Raw genomic sequence first — 23514 nt, 5'->3', positions numbered from 1 at the left:
TTCAGGTCCAGCGGCCCATTGCGTGAATGGGCTGTTCACAGAGCTGGCTGACCAGAGATCCAAATGGCCAGTTTTCCACTTTAGCACCGCCTGTGGTGCCAGGTCAGAAGCCAATCAGGACAAATCTGGATTTAAAGAGCCCTGGGGAGGCTCTCCAATTTGAGAACAGCTTCTTCAGCATAAAAACACAGGTTAAAAAAAAAAAGAATTAAATGAGTTCTTGACTCCACACTTTTATCTATTAAACCTCCACAGATATAAAGACCAAATGCAATCTTCTAGCACTTGACTCACATGATTGGGAGGCCAGATGGCATCAGATGAACAGAGCATAAGATAACCTTGCCATTCAAGCCCAGCACCATGCCGCCCCAGTCTGCATGCGTCCTCACATTCGACAGTCTGTGGGTCGGCCTGCCTTCACCATTCTTGGTGCAGCTTTGTGGCCTCAATTTCCCTATTTTTATCCTGATTCCAATAACCTCATCCTTGAACTTTTTGAGGAACCAGCTGCATTTTAATGGCATACAAACTTTCCCCCATGGCTTAAAATTTCTTTAGAAAAGACACTGTATAGCAAGTCTGATGAACCATACAGAAGACCAAGCAAAGATCAGAACTATTAAGTATACAACCCATTCATGATTCATACAAAAACACTACATCAGAGCACCATCCACAGCCATAAAACCCCATGTCTTCTGAGGTCAGGCCAGGAGACAAAGCTTTTAGGTAGAAAAAGAAAGTCTCTTTCTCTCTCTCTCTCTCTTTTTTTTTTTTTTTTTGCAGTGCTGGGATTTGAACTCAGGGCGTTGTACTTGCTAAGCCGGTGATCCACCACTTGAGCCAAATCCTCAGCTAGAAAAGAAAGTCTCTCGCCTTGTTGATATTCACTTTACTTTCCGATAGAGCTTGGGTTTGGGGTGTATCTTCTTTACAGGAGCTTCTTTAGCTATTCTTACTCCAATTTTCTCTGATGCTCCAGGAAGTTTAAAATTGTAATCTGTTGTGACGTAGGGAATCGTACCTTCAGGCCCATGCTGAAACAGAAACAAAGAAAACACATGGAAGCCTGTCCGGACCCGCCTTGAGGAGCAGGCTGTGTTCTCGCTCACCTGGGAGCCAGTGTGAAGGTGAGGCTGGCACTCTGGTCTTTCCAGCTTGAGGGACTTGGTTCCTTCCCTCAAAGGAACTCCTGGGGCAACCAGCCAGCCAAAGTGTGCCTGTACCTCCTCTCTGTCCCATCCAACTTCACAAACACCAAACACCATAAAAGATGGTGGGAGTGCTATGTTTTTCTCTCAACACAGATAAGCACAGAGGAACATCCAGGCCTCCCACTCCCTTTTCCCCTCACAACTGTGGCATCTGCATGGGTGCTCCTGAATACTGTCTATAGGATATATCTTATGGAGGTCCTTCTACTCTCCCCACCAACACCTTCTAGGGTAATGGCTCTACTCTGGGACTCTTGACCTTGTATGACAGGACTCATGGCCTTGAACTCATGGCCTTAGGCCTTTGAGACCACCACAATACTCATTTCAGGCTCTACAACAAAGTTCACATTTCCCAAAGGACTTGCTGCTGTGACTCTCACCCCAACTTCAGCTCCTCACTCCACACCTGGACAAGTAGGCTCCCCGTGAGGCTATCTCTGGGTGAGCTCACCTGGCTCTTGAAGATGCACTGTGGAATGGAAACAGCCCCGACAAGCAGACAATTGACAGTTCTTAGCTCTTCTGGGGGCATGGGGGTGAGTATGTGGTACAGCCGCTTGTCCATGTCAATTCCTCGACAGATCCCTTCAAGACACATCCACAATACAGATATCAACCTTTCTGGAGACACCAAACCTTCCCACCATGAAAATTTGCAGAGCGGCCTTGAAAATAAGTGTTTCAATTTCAAGTCTGTTTTGATTTGAGAATACAAAGTACAAGACTTTTTTTTTTTGGGTACTGGGGCTTGAACTCAGGTCTGCACCTTGAGCCATTTTACCAGCCCTATTTTTGTAAAGGGTTTTTCCAGATAGGGTCTCTTGGAACTATTTGCCCAGGCTAGCTTCCTGATCTCTGCCTCCTGAGTAGCTAGGATGAAAGGCATGAGCCACCGGTACCTGGGTGAGACTGGAACATGAACTCAGGGCTTCCTGCTTGCAAAGCAAGCACTCTACTGCTTGAGCCACACCTCCAGTCCACTTTGCTCTGCTTATTTTGAAGATGGGTCTCACAAACTATTTTTCTGAACTGGCCTCAAACCATGATCCTCCAGATCTCAGCCTCCCAACTAGCTAGAATTACAGGCATGAACCACCAGCGCCAGGCCTGGCTACAAAGACTTTTTTTTTTTTAGTTTTTTGGGCAATACTGGGGTTTGGGCTTCACACTGTTAGGCAGGTGCTGTACCACTTGAGCCACTTTGCCAATTACAAGTACTATTCATACCTTCTACTGTTAGCTGATGCAAAGGCCGATTTGTTGTAACTAACGCCAAAGCACCACTTCTGAGGAGCACACAATGACTCAGTCTTTCCTACCGCCCATTCCTTCTCTACAGTCTGTACCACAATTTCTGAAATGCTTCTGAGACGTTCAGTCTTGGATAAATCTGAAATGTGCATTTAACTGTTTAGATTTTGCCAACTTGGTGGGCGCTGATGGCTCACGCCTGTAATCCTAGCTACTCAGGAGGCAGAAATCGGGAGGATCACGATTTGAAGCCAGTCTCAGGGAAGTAGTTTTTGAGACCTAGCTTGGAAAAACCCATCACAAAAAAAAGGACTGGTGGAGTGGATCAAGCAGTAATAGCACCTGACTAGCAAGCAGGAGGCCCTGAGTTCAAACCCCAATGCCACCAGAAAACAAAACAAAACAAAACAAAAAACCATTTTGCTAATTTGGGGTTACTTAGTTTTAGCAACCTACCAACTCTACACTAACATCATTGACCGTGCAGAAAGCTGAGGATCCCTGGGAAGCAGGGCCCTACGAGCCAAGTCCAAATCCCACACCTGTGCCAATGGCAGATCTGTGACTGCAAAGATGGGCTTAAGGAGGAGTAACAGACCAGTCAGGAAGCTTTTCCTATAGTTCCATGCAGAAATGACAGTGGCTGGTTGGCATGGGGAGAAGAGATGCAGAAACCCAACATACTTTGAAAATAGGAGCTACCAAACCTGCCAATGGGTTGGATGTGACAAATGCAACAAACAGGATTTGGCCCTGAGTATCAAAGCCCAGTCCTGGGGAAAGGAGGAGGTGCGCAGGGCCAGACCTATCAGTGGACAGAAGACCCCACGTGCAGGTGACCACCAATAAGATGGGCTTGCAAGACAGGATGGTCTCAGGAAAAGGCAGAGAGAAAAGAGGGCCAAGTCAAGACTTACACTCAGAGGAGCTGGCAGGAACAGAAACAGAGCAGCTTTGGTCCTAATTTCATCCTGCTGAGCAACAGCTACAAGGTCAGGACCAGTCATGTGCAGTGGAAATAGATGTGCTGTAGCAGGTTTAGAGACAGGATTTACTCTCAACTCACCAAACCCCAAACAGTCACATATCGGTGTCTGGGCCAGCAGGATGGGCCCCCTGGTGTATCCTCTGACGTCATCCAGGATCTTGCAAAGGCCAATCCAGCTGGCATTCACAGCATACAGTATGTGGGTGGGGGCGACATCAGCATGAGTAATCCGTAGCGCAACTGCACTGAAAGGGACCTGGAAAATAAATAATAAATGTGCATCTCGTTCGATTCATTTCTACTTTGAAAGACTTTTTTTTTTTTTTTTTTGACAGCAGCTCCCTATTGAGTCATGCTGCCTCAAACACAAGATCCTCCTGACTTAGCTTCCCAAGTACTGAGATTACAGACATGAGTAACCACACCTGGCTTGAAAGTCTATTTTTAATTAATACCAATTGACTCAGTCAGCTATCTATAGCAAGGTCTGCCAAACCACCCTTTTGGTATTACAGGTACCCAAAAGTATCTATAATGAATAAAAACACTCACCAGGGTCAGGTGCCTGTGGCTCATTCCTGCAATCCTAGCTACTTGGGAGGCAGAGATCAGGAGGATCTTGGCTCGAAGCCAGCACCAGCAAATGGTTCGACAGACCCTATCTTGAAAATACCTAATAGAAAAAAAGGACTGGTGCAGTGGCTCAAGTGGTAGATCGCCTGTCTAGCCAGCATGAGGCCCTGAGTTCAAACCCCAGTACTACAAAAACAAACAACAACAAAAAACACTAACCAGGGCTTGGTTAGGGATGCACTGCTTTACAGAGAGACCCTAGCAAAGGCACACGCAGTTCTTACACAGCAGCAGTACTTGACAGAAATCTAGACAGAATGCGGGGCACTTCTTGTCTATAGACACAGATGACTCAAGTGTGGAGAGGGGTAAGTTAAAGTAGAGGGAACTTCCAGTCAAATACTTGTGAAACCTTGTTCACTGAGTTATCTAACGTCACAAAGTCAGAACCATTTCACTGAGAAAAGGCCTCCATTTCCTAATGTGATGTGAGAAATTAAGAAAGATGGACTAGGATGGAGATGCAGCTCAGTGGGAGTAGCAACCTACAACAACAAAACCCAAAGGAACAGAAAAGAAGGCCGACCACATTTTGGAGCATTAGCTAAACGACCAACATGTAGCTTTCTGGGTATTTCCAACTTTTTTTTTTTTTTTTTGCAGTACTAGGGTTTGAACTCAGGGCCTGTACCTTGACCCATTCCACCAGCCCTTTTTTGTGATGGGTGTTTTTGAGACAGAGTCTCTCCAACTATTTGCACAGGCTGGCTTCAAACCATAATCCTCCTGTTCTCTGCCTCCTGCGTAACTAGGATTATAGGCATGAGCCATGACAATTCCAAATTTCTAAAGTAGAAAAGTATTCTGTTATACTTATTGTTTGATTTCAGAAGTAAGTGTATAACAAAAGGTTGAAAAAATCACTGGCAGACGTGACCTAAGTTCAGTTATAAAGTATCTCCAAGCAAATAAATGACCCCACAAACTGAAATTCCATTAGCAGACCGCCTGATCCTCAGGTGAAGAATTCTCAGAAGCCAGGAAACCATGCCACCATCAGTGCAGAGACGCATCTTGGCCATCTGGGTCCACTGCTGCCACCTGTGTGACCTCGGATAGCTTCTGAAGCTGTGTGCCTAGCTTCCAGAGATCCAAATGGGGATTCCAAGAGCATCTCCCTCTCAGGACTGCCACAGAGTCACAGAGCCATTCCACATGAGGTGCCTAATAGAGGGACTAGCTTAGAGTAGCTGCTTCAAAGTGCACTGGCCAGAGAGCAGGGTGGAATTTGGGCTCTATAGGTAGGAAGTCTGGGCTCAAGGTCCAGCTCAGATTTATACCAGGCCACTGTGGATAGGCTGCCTCAAAGTATCTGGTCTTACCATCAGCAAAGCGGGACAGTAACAGGAGTTAACACAGGATAGGGCCAGCTGGGTACCAGTGGCTCATGCCTATAATCCTAGCTACTCAGGAGACAGAGACCAAAAGGATCACAGTTTGAAGCTAACCAGAGCAAACAGTGAAATCCTATCTTGAAAATACCTAACACAAAACAGAGCTGGTAGATGGTGCAAGTGCTTACCAAAGAAGGGCAACCTGAGCTTGGCGCCAGTGACTCATGCCTGTAATCCTAACTACCTGGGAGGCTGAGATTGGGAGGATTGAGGGTTGAGGTCAGCCAGGCAAACAGTTCAAGAGACCCTGTCTCCAAAATAACCAGAGCAAAATGGACTGGAAGTATGGCTCAAAAGCACTGCTTTAACAGCACCTGCTTTCCAAGTGCAAACCTCTGAATTCAAACTGGAATCCCACCAAAAGATTAAAAAAAAAAAAAAAAAAAAAAAAGAAGGGCCATTTGGGGCCTTGCTGTGCCCTGTGCCCTTAAGTTGAGTCCTTCATAGGCCCTGGGCGGGCCCACTGCCTCTTCTGCACTTTTCTTGGCTTTGATGCACTGGTCCTTCTTTTGGCCTCTGTCGCCAAAGGGCATCCTATTCAAAATGCAAACTAAGAATCAAATGTCCAGAGACATGGATCAGTCATAAGCCAGATTTTATTAGAACTACAAAAGTTAAGAGTGGCTTTGAACTCAAGAAAGAAATCAAGAAAATGACAAGCCCAACTGGAGATATGGCTCAATTGGTAGAGAGCCTCCCTAGCAAGCATAAGGCCCTGAGTTCAAGCCCCAGTACCATCCCCCCAAAAAGAAAATGCTAAGCTAAGCTGATACAGAAGGGACAGGAAAAATGAACTTTGGTGGCTTTTAACTGTGGTAATTCAGAAAATGTCAGAAAGATACAAAAGAACTCCTGAAAGCTTAGATCTGAAGCAGGTGGCCAAAGACGTGAGAAGTTGACAGAGGAGGAGCTGCAGGAAATGTTCAATAAAGATGTCATGAAAAAGACCAGCCTCACCAGGTGTGGTGGTTTATGCCTCCGATTCCAGGACTTGGGAAGTTGAGGCAGGAGAATCAAGAGTTTGAGGCCTGAGCCAGGTACTGGTGGCTCATGCCTGTAATCCTAGCTACTCAGGAAGCAGAGATCAGGACGATTTCGGTTCAAAGCCAGCCTCTGCACATACTTGGAGAGACTCTATCTCAAAAATACCTATCACAAAAAAGGGATGGTGGAGTGGCTCAAGGTGTAAGTCCTAAGTTCAAATCCCAGTACCACAAAAAAAAGAGTTTGAGGCCTGAGCTTAAATGGTAGAGCACCTGCAGGACAGTGTAAGGCCCTGAATTACACCTCCAATCCATTTTGCTCTGGTTATTTTGAAGATGGAGTCTCATGAACTATTTGCCTGGCTGGCCTCAAACCTCAATTCTCCCAAACGCAGCCTACCAAGTAGCTAGGATAATAGGTGTGAGCTACCAGTACCTGGCTAAGCAGTGACCTTAGACTTCTTTAAGTGTTCTTTGATATTAAAGTTATTTATAAAATGATCACTTTAATCCTGAAGGCGTATTAGTGTAGAAAATGGGGCTTCAAAGTTGCCACCTGCCATCTCACTCTGCACTGTTTTATTCATGCATTTCCACATAGACAAAAGTACAGAACAACTTCTTTAACACATGTACCCAAGTAACCACAAATAGTGCTTGCTCTTTAATGGTTTCCTATGTGTGCCTGTGTGTTAGTGACGACTGAACTCAAGACCTTACTACTTGAGCCACACCCCCAGTCCTCTGCTCTGTTTTCTGTTCATTTTGGCAGTACTGGGCTTTGAACTCAGTGCTTCACTTGCTAGGTAGATGTTCCACCACTTGAGCCATGGCCTCAGAAAGGCCTCAGCCCTTTTGCTCTGGTTATTTTTGATAGGGTCTTTCTCTTCGCCCATCCTGGACCACAGTGCTCCTATCTTACACTTCTCACTGTTGAAGGAATGATAGCAGTGCACCACCGTGCCCAAACCTTTTTTATTGAGATGGGGGTCTCAAGAACTTTTTTTGCCCAGGCTGCCCTGGAACTGGGACCTCCCAATCTCAGCCTCCCCCAAGCAGCTATGATTACAGATGTGAGCCAGAGGTGACCAGCTCTCTCTGGTTTTTAATTGACACCTTAGTATAGTTTTTTTCTTTTATAAAACCCAGAGAACTCTTGCTCTAGATGTGTGCTACTATTTTATCTTAAAAAGAAAACCTTTCTGCCAGGTGTCAGTGGCTCAGGCTTATAATCCTAGCAACTCAGGAGGCAGAGATCAGGAGAATTGTGGTTCGAAGTCAGCCTGGGCAAACATTTCACGAGACCCTATCTGGAAAATAACCAACACAAAAAAGGGCTGGTGCAGTGGCTCAAGTAATAGAAGACCTGCCTAGCAAGTTTGAGTCCCTTAGTTCAAACCCCAGTACCACCAAAAAGATTTTTAAAAATAAATAAACAGAACCTTTCTTAGTTTGCAAAAAAAGTGCTACCCTGGAGCTGGGAGTGCACCTCAGTGATAGAGCACATGATTATAAGCACCAAAAAAAAAAAAAAAAAAAAAAAAAGGGTGTTGTGGTACACTCCTATACTCCCAGCTACTTGGTACTTGGAAGGAAGAGGCAGGAGTACCACAAGTTTAGGCCAGCCTGGATAAAGTGAGCAAGACCTTATCTCAAAAATAAATGCATAAATAAATAAATAAATAAATAGGGTGGGCTGGAGATGTGGTTCAAATGGCAGAGGCTATACCAAAAGCGTGAGGCCCTGAGTTTAAAAAAAAAAAAAAAAAAAAGCTGGGAATTACTGGACAGATGCCTGGGAGGAAACCAAATGAATAAACAGGTATTGTGGAAAAAAAAGAAAGACTGGGACAGGGCTAAAGTGGTAAGAGTGCTTTGCCTAGCAAGCATGAGGCCAGGGAATCAATCCCCAGTACCACAAAAAAACAAACAAACAAAAAAACCCAAAAAACAGCAACTAAATTAAAAAAAGCAAAAGTACCTGTCACTATTTTGATTCTTTCATCATCCTAAATCCTAACACTGCACTAGTTTCCTGTAAAGCAATTTTCAGCAGCCTAGATTCCTAGCTGCAAATACTCTGGTGCTGCAATTTTCCAAGCGTTAACAGGGAATACTTTAGATAGATCACACTCTGGGTGCAGGACCTGCAGGAAGGCACACTCAACATTGCAACCACTCTACAGGATCTGCCACTACCCCATGCTATGGAGGACAAATGAAGTCACACACAGTTGACAAATACAGGTGCTGGAGCTGCCACTGGATCAGAACAGTCACAACCACACCTGTGCCAGATAGAACTGGCCTGCCAAGGTCCAAATGCCAGCTCTGCCATTTCTGCCTCTCTGCAATTTAGTTTCTCCATCCATGAAATGGGATAACTACAGCATGTCCCAGGGGTGTTGTGAGGATTAAGCAGGAAAAACAGGGTACAAGAATGCCCAGCACATAGGAAGCCACAGAACTGTCTCTTCAGTGAACGAAATAAAGACATTCTCCAAGTTCCACTTACCTGATAGGGTGTCAGACCATGCAAAGGACCTAGTGGTTTTGGCACTGGAGGCATCAGCTGGCCGAGGTAACCTAAGACTGCCAGATCTCTAAGAATTCTGTTATGTGACTCCCTGAAAAGTAAATCAGAAGGATGTAAGTAGAGACTTCTATTACATACTCGCCTCCTGCTCAGAAGCTGAAGTACCTGTCACCACACAGATGACATCAAGACAGCACACTGGACTTTGCTCCTCCAAGATGTTCTTCCTGAGGCAAGGAGTGTGGCCCAGCACATGCCAAAAACAAAACCAAACAAACCCCGCACACCTGCAAGGCCATATTCCTGCTAATCACACAAGGCTTGAAGACACCTCAAGTCAAAGCTCCTGGCAGCCACCGCTAGAGTCACTTCTGGATGTTTCCATTGGGAAGAATTTTTTTTTTTTGGTATGGTACTGGGGTTTGAACTCAGGGCCTATGCCAGCCTTTTGTGATAGGGTTTTTCGAGATAGGGTCTCAAGAACTATTTGCCCAGGCGGCTTTGAACTGTGATCCTCCTGATCTCTGCCTCCTGAGCAGCTAGGATTACAGGCATGAGCCACCTGTGCCTGCCTGAGAAAACATTTTTTTCTCCTCCTGAAATGCATAACTGTGATAGATCTGAAAATTTTTAGAGTACTTTTCTTTTTGCTCACACAGTGTCTCACTATATAGCCCAGGCTAGCCTGGAGCTTGGTAAGCAGACCAGGCTGCTTCAGACTCATGACTCTCCTGCCTCAGCCTCCTGCATGCTGGGATTACAGACATGTACCACTACAACCAGCCCGAGGACTTACTCTTTCTAAGGAAGTGAAAACAGAATGACTTGTTCAATTGAACATGACACTTCAGCCAAATGATGCCTTACTTACCTATTTCTTGGAGTTTTAGTGACTGGGAACTCCGAACGCACACATATCAGCTTATGTCCAGTAAAGGGAACTGGACTGTCTTTCTCTTCATCTGCAAATTCCAAGCTGTCTGCAAACTCTGGCAGCACAAAACATCGATTTCTGCTTTTGGACTTGCTTTTCGTATACAGGCCGTCCATGTCATCCACGTACTCTGGGGTGAGGTTGGGCATGTATTTACTCTGGGGAGAACTGAGCTGAATGACGTGGCTGGGAGACAGCAGCCGGATGAGGTCAATGAGGAGCAGAAGTCCTTCATCTGTGAAGAAGGAGAACAATGTAGGCATAGTGAGCATTCTAACAAAGACACAAGCTCCAGTGAGAAACTAGCACATTCACTCTAAGAGAAGAAATTATCTGGTCAGAAGACTGTTCAAAAAGCTGTCCTTATTATCCAGAGTATTCGAGGAACCCAAACAGCTCAAGAGTAAAAAGCACCACATAATTTGATTGAAAAAGGTTAGGCACATTGGTTCACACCTTCCATCCCAGACACTTGAGATGTAGGAAAGAGGATTGAGCTCCAAGTCCAGCCCAGGAAAAAGGCATAAGACCTTGTCTGAAAACTAACTAAAACAAAAAGGCCTGGGGACATTGCTCAAGTGGTAGAGCACCTGCCTGACAATGCCAAAGCTCTGAGTTCAAAGCCCAATACCGACAAAAACAAAAAAAGTATGGGGGAGGAGGCAATCACTAGTCATCAGAGCAATGCAAGTCAAAAACCACAACAGGATTATTTTCTCACTCCAGTTAGAATGGGTAATGTCAACACAACAAAAGATAACAAGCGCTGATGATGATGTGGAGGAACAGGAACTTAGACACCATTAATGGGAACATAAATTAGTACAGCCATTATGGAAAAGTGTGGCGGCACCTCAAAACATTAAGAACAGACTGTATGGTGGTACACACCTATTATCCCAGCATTCAGGAAGCTGAAACAGGAGGATCACCAGTTCAAGGGTACTCTGAGCTAAATAGAGAGGTTGAGGCCAGATAGGGCTAGCAAGTGAGACTCTGACTAAAAACAAACAAACCGAAAATCAAAAATGGAAAAATAAAAATAGAATTAAATTGCCCAGCAATTCCATTTCTGGGCATATACCCGAAGGAGATGGAATCAGTGCCAGAGACTCCTGTACTCCATGGTCACTGCAGCACTATTCACAACAGGCAAGACACAGGATCAACCCCGAGTGCCCACCAACAGGTGAAATCCTATCATTTGTGACAACATGGACAAAACGGGATGCTGTTATGTTCACTAAAATAAACCAGGAACACTGCATGTGGATCCTGAAGAAGCTGACAGTAGAATGGGGGTAAGCAGGAGAGGGGAAGGAAGGACAGGGAAAGATTGCTTAATAGGTACTAAGTTAGACAGCAGAAATACTTTCTGATGTTCTGCTGCATGACAGGGTGACTGTAAATAACAATGTACTGCGTATTTCAAAAAAGCTAGAATATAACCAATGTTTTCAGCACAAAGAAATGATAAAAGATTGGGGCCCAGTAGTTCACGCCTGGAATCCCAGCTACTCAGGAGGCAGAGAATGGGAGGACTGCAGTTTGAGGCCAGGCTGGGCTAAAAGTTAGCAAGATCCCATTTCAACCAACAAGTCCAGATTGGTGGCACAAGCCTGTCATCCCAGCTACTGAGCAGTATAGGTAGGAGGATCAAAGTCTGAGGCTGGCCCCAAGCAAAAATGCAAAAATGTGTGGCTTCAGAGCCTAGCATGAGTAAAGCCTTGAGTTCAAAACTCAGTACTGCCAAAAGTAAGTAAAGAAAAAAAAGTAATGAATGAGCTAGGCATGGGGGCACATGCTTGTAATTCCAGCAGCTGGGAGACAAAAGCAGGAGGACTGAGCGTTCAAGGCCAGCATAGGTTACACAGCAAGTTCCAGGTCAGCTTGGGCAACACGGTGAGACCTTGTCTTAAAAAATGGCACACTTTCGAGAAGACAGGTATATATGTCCCTTCACCCGAACATTATGCACTGTGACATGCATTGAAATACTGCACGGTGCCCCATCCATGTGCACCGCTCACACTGGCTGCTCTCCTGCAGCATGCATGTGGCCTCACCTGACACCCAGCCCATAGTATTGATGATAAGTGGCGACTCTCTCCTGTAAGAGCTGAACACGTACTTTATTATCTCAACATAATTCTCATAGTTGTTTTTACAGGAAGGTTTTCCGTAATACACCATCTTCTGTGGCGTCCTCTGGTGGGTGAAAGGTGGTCCTAGGAAGATAAAAGTAAGAGTAACTAAGCCAGGCTGGGGATGCAGCTCAGTGCTAGCTTGCTTCAGAGCTCACATTCTAAACCATGACACAGCACGAGCAATGGTTATCCCTACTGGTCAGTAACAAGGAGTAAAGTGGTTCAATGAGGCTAGTGACCAGCATGGGCAAGAGGATGGTGACCAGGACTGTGTGCTGTTAACAGGGTCAGCAGGGCAAGGGCCTTCATCTCTGTGGTAGCTGGAAGGCTACCCAGGACAGAGATTGGTGGTGTGATCACCATAACTGGAGTTGAACGCTCAGCTAGTAAAGCTCCCCTCAAAGTCAGGGTCAGTGAGGGCAAAGATTCAGCCTTGCTCCCAGATGAGGGTGGGTCTAAGTGGTCAGGAGTTAGAAGAAATACAGAGGGGCTGAGCAAATATACAAACATATTAAGAATAAAAGTTGCTGGCAGAGGGGCTCAAGTGGTAAGAGTACCTGCCTAGCAAGCATGAAGCTGAGTTCAAATCCCAGTGCCACCAAAAAAAAAGAATCATCATAAACTGAGCACCAGTGGCTCACGTCTGTAATCCTAGCTACTTGGGAAGCAAAGATCAGGAGGATCACAGTTTGAAGCCAGCCCAGTTCAAGAGACCCTATCTTGAAAAAAAATAATCACAAAAAAAGGGCTGATGGAGTGGCTCAAAATGTAGGTCGTGAGTTCAAGCCCCAGTACCAAAACACTAAAAAATAAAAAAAATTAAAAAAAAGAGGTACAGATGCAATACACATGCACGTATCTACACATCAAGTGTGTGGTTCTCAGCAAACATGTATACCCTAGCTCCATTCGCTGACAGCATCTAGGCACAATGGCCCCCAAAGGCAAGCCCAGTACCAAGAGTTGGGTTTTAAAATCTCACTCTCCATTAAAATGAACCAGGGCTCCCAGTGTTATTTGGGAAAGCAGCTCATTTCAAGACTAGGGAAGAGAAAGTGAAAGATGACCCTCAAGACTAGGGGTGAGATTTAGGGGTATAGCATTTGCCTAGAATGCACACTGCCCTGGGTTTGAGCCTCAGTACAAGGGAAAAAAGATGATTCTTGAGCATCTTGTTTTGCAAAAGCAGCAAGGAAGTGCTCAAAAAAGGACAGGGCCATGGAATGGCCAGGTGTGGGACCAGGGACGCAGTCAGTCCCCAGGAGGTTGGTGGGGGCTAAGCAGTAGATGGGTCCAAGGAAGTAGCCAACAGAGATGGGAGGGTATGTAGCTAGGTATGGTGGTGCCCACCTATAATCCCAACCCTTGGGAAACTGATGTAGGAGAACAGAGTTCGAGATCAGCCTGGCCTACATGGGGGACTTTCTATCAAAAAAAAAAAAAAGAAAAAAAAGCAAAGAGAAATGTGTCTATACTTAATATGAACAGACTTTAACACAAACAAACAAACAAACTAACACAGCTGGGAACATGGTTTTATATATAGGGATAGTACGCAAATACATTAATGCATCAAGACCAGATTTTAATTCTATCTTTATACACAAACTGAATCTGAAAGACTCAGACTTAAGACGATGAGTTAACAGTAAGAGTGACATCAAACACAAGTGTAGTTTGAAAATTTAAAATTTAGAACTTTTGGATGCTATAAACTTCAAAATGGTATGTTAATTACTTAAGAAAGTATTGGGACAGGGCACCAGTGGCTCACGCCTGTAATCCCAACTACACAGGAGACAGAGATCAGGAGGACAGCGGTTTGAAGCCAACCCTAGTCAAAGAGTTTAAGAGACCCTATCTCGAAAAAAACCCAACACAAAATAGGACTGGCAGATGGACTCAAGCAGTAAGAGCACCTGCCTAACAAGTGTGAGGCCTTGAATTCAAACCCTAGTGCTGCCAAAAAAAAAAATCAATAAAGTACTGGTGTATTATTAATGCATCTTATTTAGGGATAAGAAAAGTCAAGTAATAGAGAAGAAAATAAAGCTAGACTTAGAAAAAAAGGGCTTCAGAAAGGTATGGAAATGTGGGCTGGGAGAGTAATTCAAGTGGTAGAGTGCCTGTTTGCCAAGCATGAAGCCCAGTAACACCAAAAAAACAAAACAAAAACAGAATAATGAGAATCAGGTTCCTCACTATTGGAAAAGAATTTACAAACGCAGCCGGGCAGGTGGCTCACACCTGTAACCTAGCTACTCGAAGGCAGAAATCAGGAAGATTTCTATTCGAAGTCAGCCCAGCCCAGGCAAATAGTTCGAGAACCTATCTCAAAAAACACATCACAAAAAAAAAAGGCTGGTGGAATGACTCAAGTTGTAGGGCCTGACTTCAAGCCCCAGAACCACAAAAACAAAACAAAAAAAAAAATAGAAAGAAGGAAGACCAGAATGAACCCTATTGTATTGGAAAGCAACTGGGGATATTGTAGGAACTGTGATGTTTATCTATGTACAGACAACAGACAACCAGTTATAGAATTAAACAAAGATGTGTAATACATACATACAATCTGCATGTGTGTATACATTTACCTATCTTCTAGCTGTTTACTGAGGGGACCTAAAACAATGCCACCCTAGAAGAAAACAGCACTCCTAATACCTGGATCTTGGTTTTTCTTTTTTGTGGGGAGAGATGGGACTAAGGTTTGAACTCAGGGCTTTATACTTACAAAGCAGTAGCTCCACTACTGGAGCCACACTTTCAGTTGATTTTGCTCTGATTGTTTTGGAGATGGGTTCTTGGGAACTTCTTTTTGCCTGGGCTGGTCTCAAACTGTGATCCTTGTGATCTCAATCTCCCAAGTAGCCACGATTATAGGTGTGAGCCACAAGTGTCTAGCTCTAGATCTTGGTTTTCTTTTTGTTTTTTGTTTTTTTCAGTACTGGGGTTTGAACTCAGGGTCTTACTCTCGAAAATACCCAACACAAAAAAAAAGGGCTAGTGGAGTGGTTCAAGAGGTAGAGCGCCTGCCTAGCAAGCATGAGGCCCTGAGTTCAAACCCCAGTACCACAAAAAAAAAACATAAAATAAAAAAGGGCAATACTCAAGGATTTGAATAGAAATTTCTTCCAAGATATACAAATGGCTAATAAGCACATGAAGAGACAAATAAATGCTCAATAAAGGCATACTCAATATCTTTAGTAATTACAGAAATGCAAATCAAAACCAAAATGAAACATTGCTTTACATCTACTAGAGTGGCTATAAGCAAAACAGTTTAAGTATTGGCAACAATGTGGAGAAATTAGAATACTTGTGCGCTGCTGATAGGAATGTGTAAAAATGGTACAGCTACTATGAGAAGTCTGGCAGTTTCTTAAAAAGCAAAACTGTCCTATGACCCCGCAACCTCACTCCTAGGTATGTAACTGAAAGAAACGAAAGCAGGGACTTAAATAGGTACTGGTACACTCACAGTCACAGCAGTACTATGCACAACAGCTGTAACATGAAAACAACAAATGTCATCAGGCGAATGACATTTTCTATAACATGGATGAACCTTGAAAACATGCTAAGTGCAAGAAGCCAGACACAATTCATAGAAGAAACCAGGAGCTAAGATGGGAGAAGGGGGAGTTAATCTTCAATGAGTACAACATTTCATTCTAGGATAATAAAATACCTTTGGATATAGATAGTGAATGATGGATTGAATCCCTGTGAATTACACACTGAAGAATGACTAGAATGGGGGGAGAGAGGGAAGGAAGAAAGATGGAGGGGGTGACTCTAATTAAGATATATTATAACCACTTACGTAAATATCACAATGTATCCCCCCCCAGCAACTATAAACTACTAATAAAAAAATTTTTAAGTATGTTTAAAAAAAGTGGCTAAACTGATGAATATGTTTGGTATATTTTATCATTAAAAAAAAGCCACAAGACAAAAACAAAAACAAAAACCAACAAATAAACAAAAAAGTCAGTCAGGTGCTAGTGGCTCACTAATTACGTGGGAGGCTGAGGTCAGGTGATTGTCATTAAAGGCAAATACTTCTGATGGACTGGAGGCCATTGCAAAAAAAAAGATGGACTGAAGGTGTGCTCAAGGGGTAGAGCGTCTGCTTTTTAAGCATGAAGCCCTGGCTTCAAATCCCAGTACCATCAAAAAAAAGGAGCAATGCAGTTGGATTCTAAACCAGAAAAAGGATACTAATGAAGACAACTGGTGAGTTTTGAATGAAATCTGTAGACTAGTTAACAATATTTCAACAGTATTAATTTCTTAGTTTTAATAGTTAGAGAAGGTGCCAGGCGCCAGTGGCTCCCACCTATAATCCTAGTTCCTTATGAGGAAAGATCAGAATAGTGGTTCAAAGCCAGTCCAGGGAAATAGTCTTCGAGACCCTACCTCAAAAATACCCATCACAAAAAAGCACTGGCAGAGTGGCTCAAGCAGTAAGAGTGCTCGCCTAGCAAGTGTGAGGCCCTGAGTTCTGAGTGCTACCAAAAAATAAATTAATCAATTAACTAAATAGAGAAGATTACAAAAGATGTTAACATTAGGGCAAAGTGTGTCTAATTTACATAAAGCAAAAAAACAGTTCCATATCCTAAAATGGAAACATCTTGTTTTCTGGAGGCCAGTGATGCAGTTATGCAATAGCCATGAGTTTGGTAGCAGCACAACCACTGTTCATATTTTATATAGAGTATCATTGCTTTTGAATTTCATAAAGTCAAGACATTTAAGAAATATGTAATACATACCCAGAACTGGTTCTGTAATATTAAGTAAAGAAATGCACCCAGGAGGAGTGAATTCTGTCTGTCCCAGATCACATTCCAAATAGTCAACACAGGAAATACTGAAATTTTTTTAAGAAAGAAAGAAAATCTTAAGAAGCTTTATTCTGTAGGGAGGAGAAATCAGATGGCAATGGCTTTACACAATACCCCACATATCCACACTGTGCAGCCTTTCAGGTAGATGGCTTCAAAAGATGACCCTCACAATGCAGGCAGTGTCCATTCATGAAATGCATACAACCTGGTCTCTCCTTACAGCTTTATTTTAAACACAACAGAACTTATGCCTACTCTCAATCTCTGGCGTTAGAAATGTTATCTGGATAAACAGATTCTGAGATGCCTCTCCTAAGGCAGGGTGGTTACTGTGTCCCCAGCACACTTCTTTGTAAACAACGTCTGCCCAGTCTGGATGCATCCCCATGTTTCTCCAATCGAAATTCTCATTTATGCCAAAAATCAAGCGATACACCAAAATCCAAATGAAAGCATTCTTACCTATTTAACAACTGGTTAATCAGGTATCTGTTGAATGTTGACTTTCCAATGTCCTGAGTTCCACAAACCAGGATGACAGCGCAGCCATCTATTTCCTCTGGAGGCAGAGCAAACAATGACCCCAGAATTAGCACTTTCTTTAGGATTCTATTAGCCACAATTCTCTGAGGCTTTGGTGGATACACTTAAACTTATCCAAATACATTACTTACCACAAGACACGCTAACTAACTCTTCCAGTGCGGAACGAGCACTCTCAGTTAAAGCAAGGCCTTTTTTCCTTTTCTGTTTTCTGATGCCAACAGACCTCAAAGCTAAATATTCAGGATTAATCTGGAAAACAGGACTCTGAAATATATAAGAATTAAAATTTTCAGAAAAGGTGGAAAATGCAGATTTCTTTGTTTCTAAATTAGTAAGCCTCAAACATAAGTTCAGTCCCACCCTTTCCTTTACCATCCCAAAATCCAACCTGTCAGCAAATTGTCAACTCTATTCCTGAAACTATCCGTGTCTGTTTTCATAACCCATGCTTACTCCCAAGGTGCCATAATAGCCTCTGCAGAAGGTTCCAGAAAAAAAAGAAAAGGCACAGAAATTTAAAAATGATTTTCACTGACCAAGCACGGGGGCTCACACCTGTAATCCCAGCACTGGAGAGGCTGAGGAAAGAATGAAAATGACCTTGTCTTGAAATAGAAAGATTGCATAAGAAAAATTTAATAGAGGTACCGCAGCTATGGAACAGGTTGGTGATCTGAAACAAAGTCAAGGCAAGCTCCAAAAACATAAAGCAAAAAACAAAGATATATGCAAATAGAGTTAAAGGGATGTGGAAGACAAGTATGTCAAATCCACTGCTGTCCTAACAGACACAGGAGGAAATCAAAGAATGCAGGCATGAGCTAGTGCAAGCAAGTGTGGTTCAGATGGAAGATGCCGATGGAAAAAGAGGATGAAGGATGGGACCCACCCACAAACATATCCTCCTGCAATTCACCAGCATAAAGGGTATGTCTGAGCCATGCCTTTAATCCCAGCACTTGAGAGGCTGGGCCTGGGCTACACAGTAAGACTCTGTCTCAAGAAAACAAAACAAATAAATGAACAAAAAGAATGCATCTGAGCCAGGTGCCAGTGGCTCATGCCTGTAATCCTAGCTACTCAGGAGACAGAGATCAGGAAGATCACGGTTTGAAGCCAGCCCAGGCAAACAGTTCACAAGACCCTATTTCAAAAAAACCCATCACAAAAAAACAAAACAAAAAAAACCATCAAAAAAACCCATCACAAAAAAGGGCTGGTGAAGTGACTCAAGGTGTAGGCCCTGAGTTCAAGCCCCAGTACAAAAAAAAAAAAGAAAGAAAAAAACCCACATATGGGGGGAGTGGAATTATATTGGAGAAGGTGAACTTGTTCAAGGTACATTGTACATGTAATATGAAATCCCTTCATATTAATAAATGTACATTATATATACCTGTAATATATAATATTAATATAATTCAAAAATAAAATAATTTAAAAAAAATGCATCTGATGCATGGCATTTGGAACATTCACTTTCTTTTTTTCTTTTTAATTTTTATTTTGTTCATATGTGCATACAATGTTTGGGTCATTCCCGCCCCCGCCCCCCCACTCCCTCCCTGGAACATCACTTTCAAGTGGCAAAGGCTTAAGACAGAATTCCCTTTCCCAGGGTGATGGGGAACAATCTAAAGAGATCTTCCACTTGTCTCTGGCTCTCTCTGGACATATCTTCCCACCACTATAAATGAACTGCCTGTTTCTCCCAAGGCCACAGTTGGATGAGTTGAGCAGAAGAACCCAACTCATCTCTCATGATGAACTTGATGACAGCTCCAGCCATCCTCTACCTCCATGGGAGAGGATGGTTCCAGCACCATCACTTCTCTCTCTCTCTCTCCTCTGGCTCATTCCCATCTGCTGTGTTGAAGCATGGTGGTTTGTTTTGTTTTGTTTTTTTGCAGAGCTGGGAATTGAACCCAGGGCCTTGTGCTCACTAGGCAAATGCTCTACTACTTAAGCTATGCCCTCAGCCCTTTTGAGTTTGTTGTGTTTTTACAACAGGATCTACCCACTACCATTGCCTGGACTGTCCCGGAACCCAAGATCCTCTTGCCTATACCTGAGTAGCTGTGATTACAAGCATGCTTAGCTATGGTCTTTCTTAACTTCATCTCAACAAAAAACAAAACTCTTGATTACAATTATCCCTCGAACCACTGCTTCATTTCTTTCCTTCCCTTTGTAACAAAATCCTTTATCATTAAACCCTTAGGCTTCCTCTTTCCCCTCAGGCTCTCGACCCCATTCCTGTAGGCTGCCCTACAGCAATCTACTAAAACCATTCTTGTCCAGACCTTTATTCTCTGCCTTAGATCACCTTTTACCATCTGCAGCTCACTATCTCCTTCAAAGTCCTATGACCCCAGGGTTCTCTATCATGGTGCCAGCTCCTTCTCAAGTTCCTCTGCTGTTCCCTCAGCTTTGTCTAGACCTCTTTCAGAGTGCTACAGTCCAGATGTGGAGCTCTCTCTTTCCTATCTAGATCAACTCCCTCCTTGATTTTTACCCATGTCCTATTCTCAGATATCCTCTCTGCTGCAGGCTCCCAAATTCCTCCAAACTCCTTCCCTGAAGTCCAGACTCACACACTTGACTGCCTAGCTGGCCTCTTCAAGTACAAGTCTAACAGTCTATAATGTCTAACAGGCACTGCTCCTGCCAGTGTCCCATCGCAATTAATGGCAACTCCATGCACCCAAATGGTAAGGTGAAAAGCCTGCTGTTACTCTGTGATTCTTTTTTTTTTTTTTTTCTTCCCAGCACTGGGGCTTGAACTCAGGGCCTACATCTTGAGCCATTCCACCAGCCCTTTTTCTGTGAAGGATTTTTTCAAGATAGGGTCTCACCAACTATTTGCCCGGTCTGGCCTCGAATCTCAATCTTTCTGATGTCTGCCTCCTGAATAGCTAGGATTACAGGTGTGAGCCACAGGCGTCCACTAGGAATGGAACTTGACTTTAGAAAATGCAGCAACTTAGAGTCGAGGAAAGAGAAAGCTGGAAGTCTCAGTATATTTAAATTATTCATTCACTGTTTAGAGAAAATAAAAATAACCATTAGCCACCTACAATATGAAATGGTATTTTCTTTTGAGACAGGGTCTTGCTAAGTAGTCTTGGTTGGCCTCAAACTTGTGACCCTCCCACCTCTGCTATTATAGGTGTGATCACCATGCCTGATCAAAATGGTGGGTTTTGCTGGGGAATGAAAGTGAGAAAAGCAGATAATGCTACAGAGACAACGGGAGACACGGGTGACACTCTGCAGCACCAATTCCACTGACAGGACAGACTGATCTCCCAAAACCTATCCTACAAGGCCACTGGATTTGACTGCTTTGATAAAAGTAATTAGTGAAACTGAATGAAAACTGCTTTTACCTCTTGCACGAAAACATAAGATAAACCTGGATAGCTGGTTATGAAGTTTATGGTGGAGGTTTTTAGCTGTTCTAGCATCACAATGGAACACAGAGGAGAAAAGTTCTCTATTGACCAAGATCTGTCCTCTGCAAAGAGAAAAATGAATCATTTCAGATGCAGTAACTCCATCAAAGTACATGTATTTTAGGGCTGCTATCTTCTCTACTAACGTTTTGAGAGTAGGAATTATGCTTGAGAGTGTTTTTCAGGTGGCAAATCACATAGTAAGATCAATTTCCAACATCTGTGGCGAGAAATCAGTCCAGGCTTGCCCCATACCACCTTCATGGCCTTGGAAATTTTTTATTGTATGCAAAATGGTGAAAGTCACAGTACTTTAACACGTAGGACCCTTGTGAGAGTTTAAGCAGATACAACCAAGTGCACAATGTCTAGATCACAATAAGAGTCTAAAAATCATTAATCTTATTATAGTAGGCCCTTAGCAAAGTACACACTTCTTTTTCTTACCCAGGTTAAGATGAGATTTGAGTAGAGCCCGGACCTCCCTTCTGATCTCTTTCTCACTTTTCTCAGCTGTAGAGTAAGGAACTGCATTAAGAGTCAGGTAAGCGTGGGTATAGGCAGAGTAGACATCTTGGGCAGGCTGGCCTTGGCTAATGGTATAACCAAACACTTCCACCTGGCCATACAGGCAAGTCACACGACAGATACCACCAAAAGTAAAACCCTAGCAGGGAAAGAAAACAGGAAAAAAAATCACATTTTATGGACCCTGTTGCTAGAACTGGAAAATTCTAAAATCTTGCTATTCACTTATTAAAAGAACATCAATTTCTGGGCTGGCAGAGTGGCTCCAATAGGAGTCTAGCAAGAGTGAGGCCCTGAGTTCAAACCACAATACCGCCAAAAAATTAGATTTGCAAAAAAAAATGTTTTAAGGCAATCAATTTCTTCCTTTTTTTCCCATGGAACTGGTATTTGAACTCAGAACCTCATGCTTGCAGGCGCTGTACCACTTAAGCCACACCTCCAGTCCCTAAGGCAATCAATTTCTAAGAGCAGATTACACTGGACTAGGTGACCCACACATACTTTGTATTTTTAACCTGAGGTCATCCCCCAGAGCAGCTCCAGAGTCAGTCTGTGAAAACATGAAGAACAAGGGGACCCCGACCCGCCTATGTGGTCCTCATGGTTCAGACACTCTACCACGCCATCCTCACAAAGGTGCAAAGCTTGCAAGACCTCTCCGCTTTCCCAGCATCCGAGGAATCATCTCCCAGACCAGAGTGCTGTCAGCCTGCTTCAGTGTATGACTCCTGGCTCTGCCTGGCTACTGTATAACTTCCGGCAGGACCTAATTTATTTCTTGCTCTGTAAACAGAGAGATGGCAGCAATACTCCAGAGACAGCAGGGAGCGCTGTTGGCACACCTGAAGCACTTGCAACACCTCGGCATTTATATCTAAGCGCCCAGAATATGCGACCTGTTAATTTTTGCTGGCATGAAAGTCCCTGCCAGCCCAGGCAGCAGTGGCTCACGCCTGTAATCTTAGCTACTTGAGAGGCTGAGATGGGGAGGAAAGCGGTTCGAGACCAACCCCGGACAAATACTTGGCGAGACCCCCCCCCCAACCTCCAAAATAATCCGAGCAAAGTGAACTCCAGGTGCTTTGCAAGTGCGAAGTCCTGAGTTCAAACCCCAGTCCCGCCAAAGAAGTCAGTCCCTGCCAACTGGGAAGACCTAGAGACCCCTTAGGCAGGCCTTATGACCGCCGCCATGAGGACGGACCGGAATGCGACCTGCAGCCGGAGATCAGGCGTCCGGGACCTCGGCCCTCTATTCCGGCAGCTCCCGGGGCTGCGTCTCGGTGCTCAGGCCGCGAACACCGCGGGCGTGACCCACCTCCTCGGCCGGCAGCAGCAGCAACGCGCGGCCCGGGCCCACCTGGCGCACGAGTGGGACGGGGACGGCGGCGCGGACGCTGCGGGCGGGAGACGGGGCCGCAGCCTTGGGCTTTCGGGCCGCCTCCGCGCGCGAGCCCTGGCCGGTGCCCTCCCGATAGTCCGCGCCCGCCGCCTGGGCCTGCAGTAGCCGCCGCCGCCGCCGCAGGCGTCGCCGCTCGCCTCGGCGCTGGGTCCCGAGCCGGCGGCGGGCCCGGCGGCTGAGGATGAGCTTGGGCCGGGTTTTGCGGGCCTTCGACAACGCAAAGCGGCACGGAACCCGCCGCAACCGCAGCTCCGAATCCGCCATGCTGCGCGGGCAGCGTTGGCCGCGCGAGAGTCTCGCGAGACTCCGTTCTTGCCCTGCGGCCTCGCCGGCTGCGGACGGGAGAGGCCTTGAAGCGGCTGCCGCCCTCTGCCGGTGACCTCCGGTACTACATTAAGGATTCCACCGGCCCCTCGGAGGCTCGCCAGTCCAGGGAGCTCTCGTGGTCCCACCGAGGGTTACATTTACATTATGCAAAAGCCCCACCCCGGGCGGCTGGAGAGAGAAAGCCAAAAACACCGGGTTCAGCCACAGGGCCACCTCTCCGGAAATCCACCTGGGATTTTTTTTTTCCTGCAGAAAAAGCTCCAGGATTGGCATTTTAAACAAAATTGGTTCATTTGCATATGTTC

At 44.6% G+C, this 23514-nt stretch overlaps 1 protein-coding gene across 2 annotated transcripts; it reads right to left on the bottom strand.

Moving 5' to 3' along the window:
• Nucleotides 1-764: 764 nt before the first annotated feature.
• Nucleotides 765-23178, bottom strand: Nol9 (nucleolar protein 9). 2 transcript variants are annotated; one of them, XM_020161908.2, is made up of 12 exons: nucleotides 22799-23174; nucleotides 21400-21619; nucleotides 20887-21014; nucleotides 17626-17761; nucleotides 17414-17510; nucleotides 16877-16974; nucleotides 12006-12167; nucleotides 9877-10174; nucleotides 8985-9096; nucleotides 3538-3715; nucleotides 1672-1805; nucleotides 765-1040 (listed from the first exon to the last, which is right to left on the bottom strand). In XM_020161908.2, exons 1-12 carry the CDS (start codon nucleotides 23144-23146, stop codon nucleotides 891-893), a joined length of 2061 nt encoding a protein of 686 aa, XP_020017497.1. In that variant the 5' UTR covers nucleotides 23147-23174; the 3' UTR covers nucleotides 765-890. The 2 variants fall into 2 exon arrangements, 1 of the variants encoding a protein (XP_020017497.1); XR_012450143.1 differs by lacking the exons at nucleotides 765-1040; nucleotides 1672-1805 and adding an exon at nucleotides 4012-4132 and having other exon boundaries at nucleotides 3585-3715; nucleotides 22799-23178.
• Between the last annotated feature and the right edge of the window lie 336 nt (nucleotides 23179-23514).

Source organism: Castor canadensis, chromosome 7, assembly GCF_047511655.1.
Source record: "Castor canadensis chromosome 7, mCasCan1.hap1v2, whole genome shotgun sequence".
Taxonomy (NCBI): Eukaryota; Metazoa; Chordata; class Mammalia; order Rodentia; family Castoridae; genus Castor; species Castor canadensis.
This window is presented reverse-complemented; position numbering and strand designations above follow the sequence as displayed.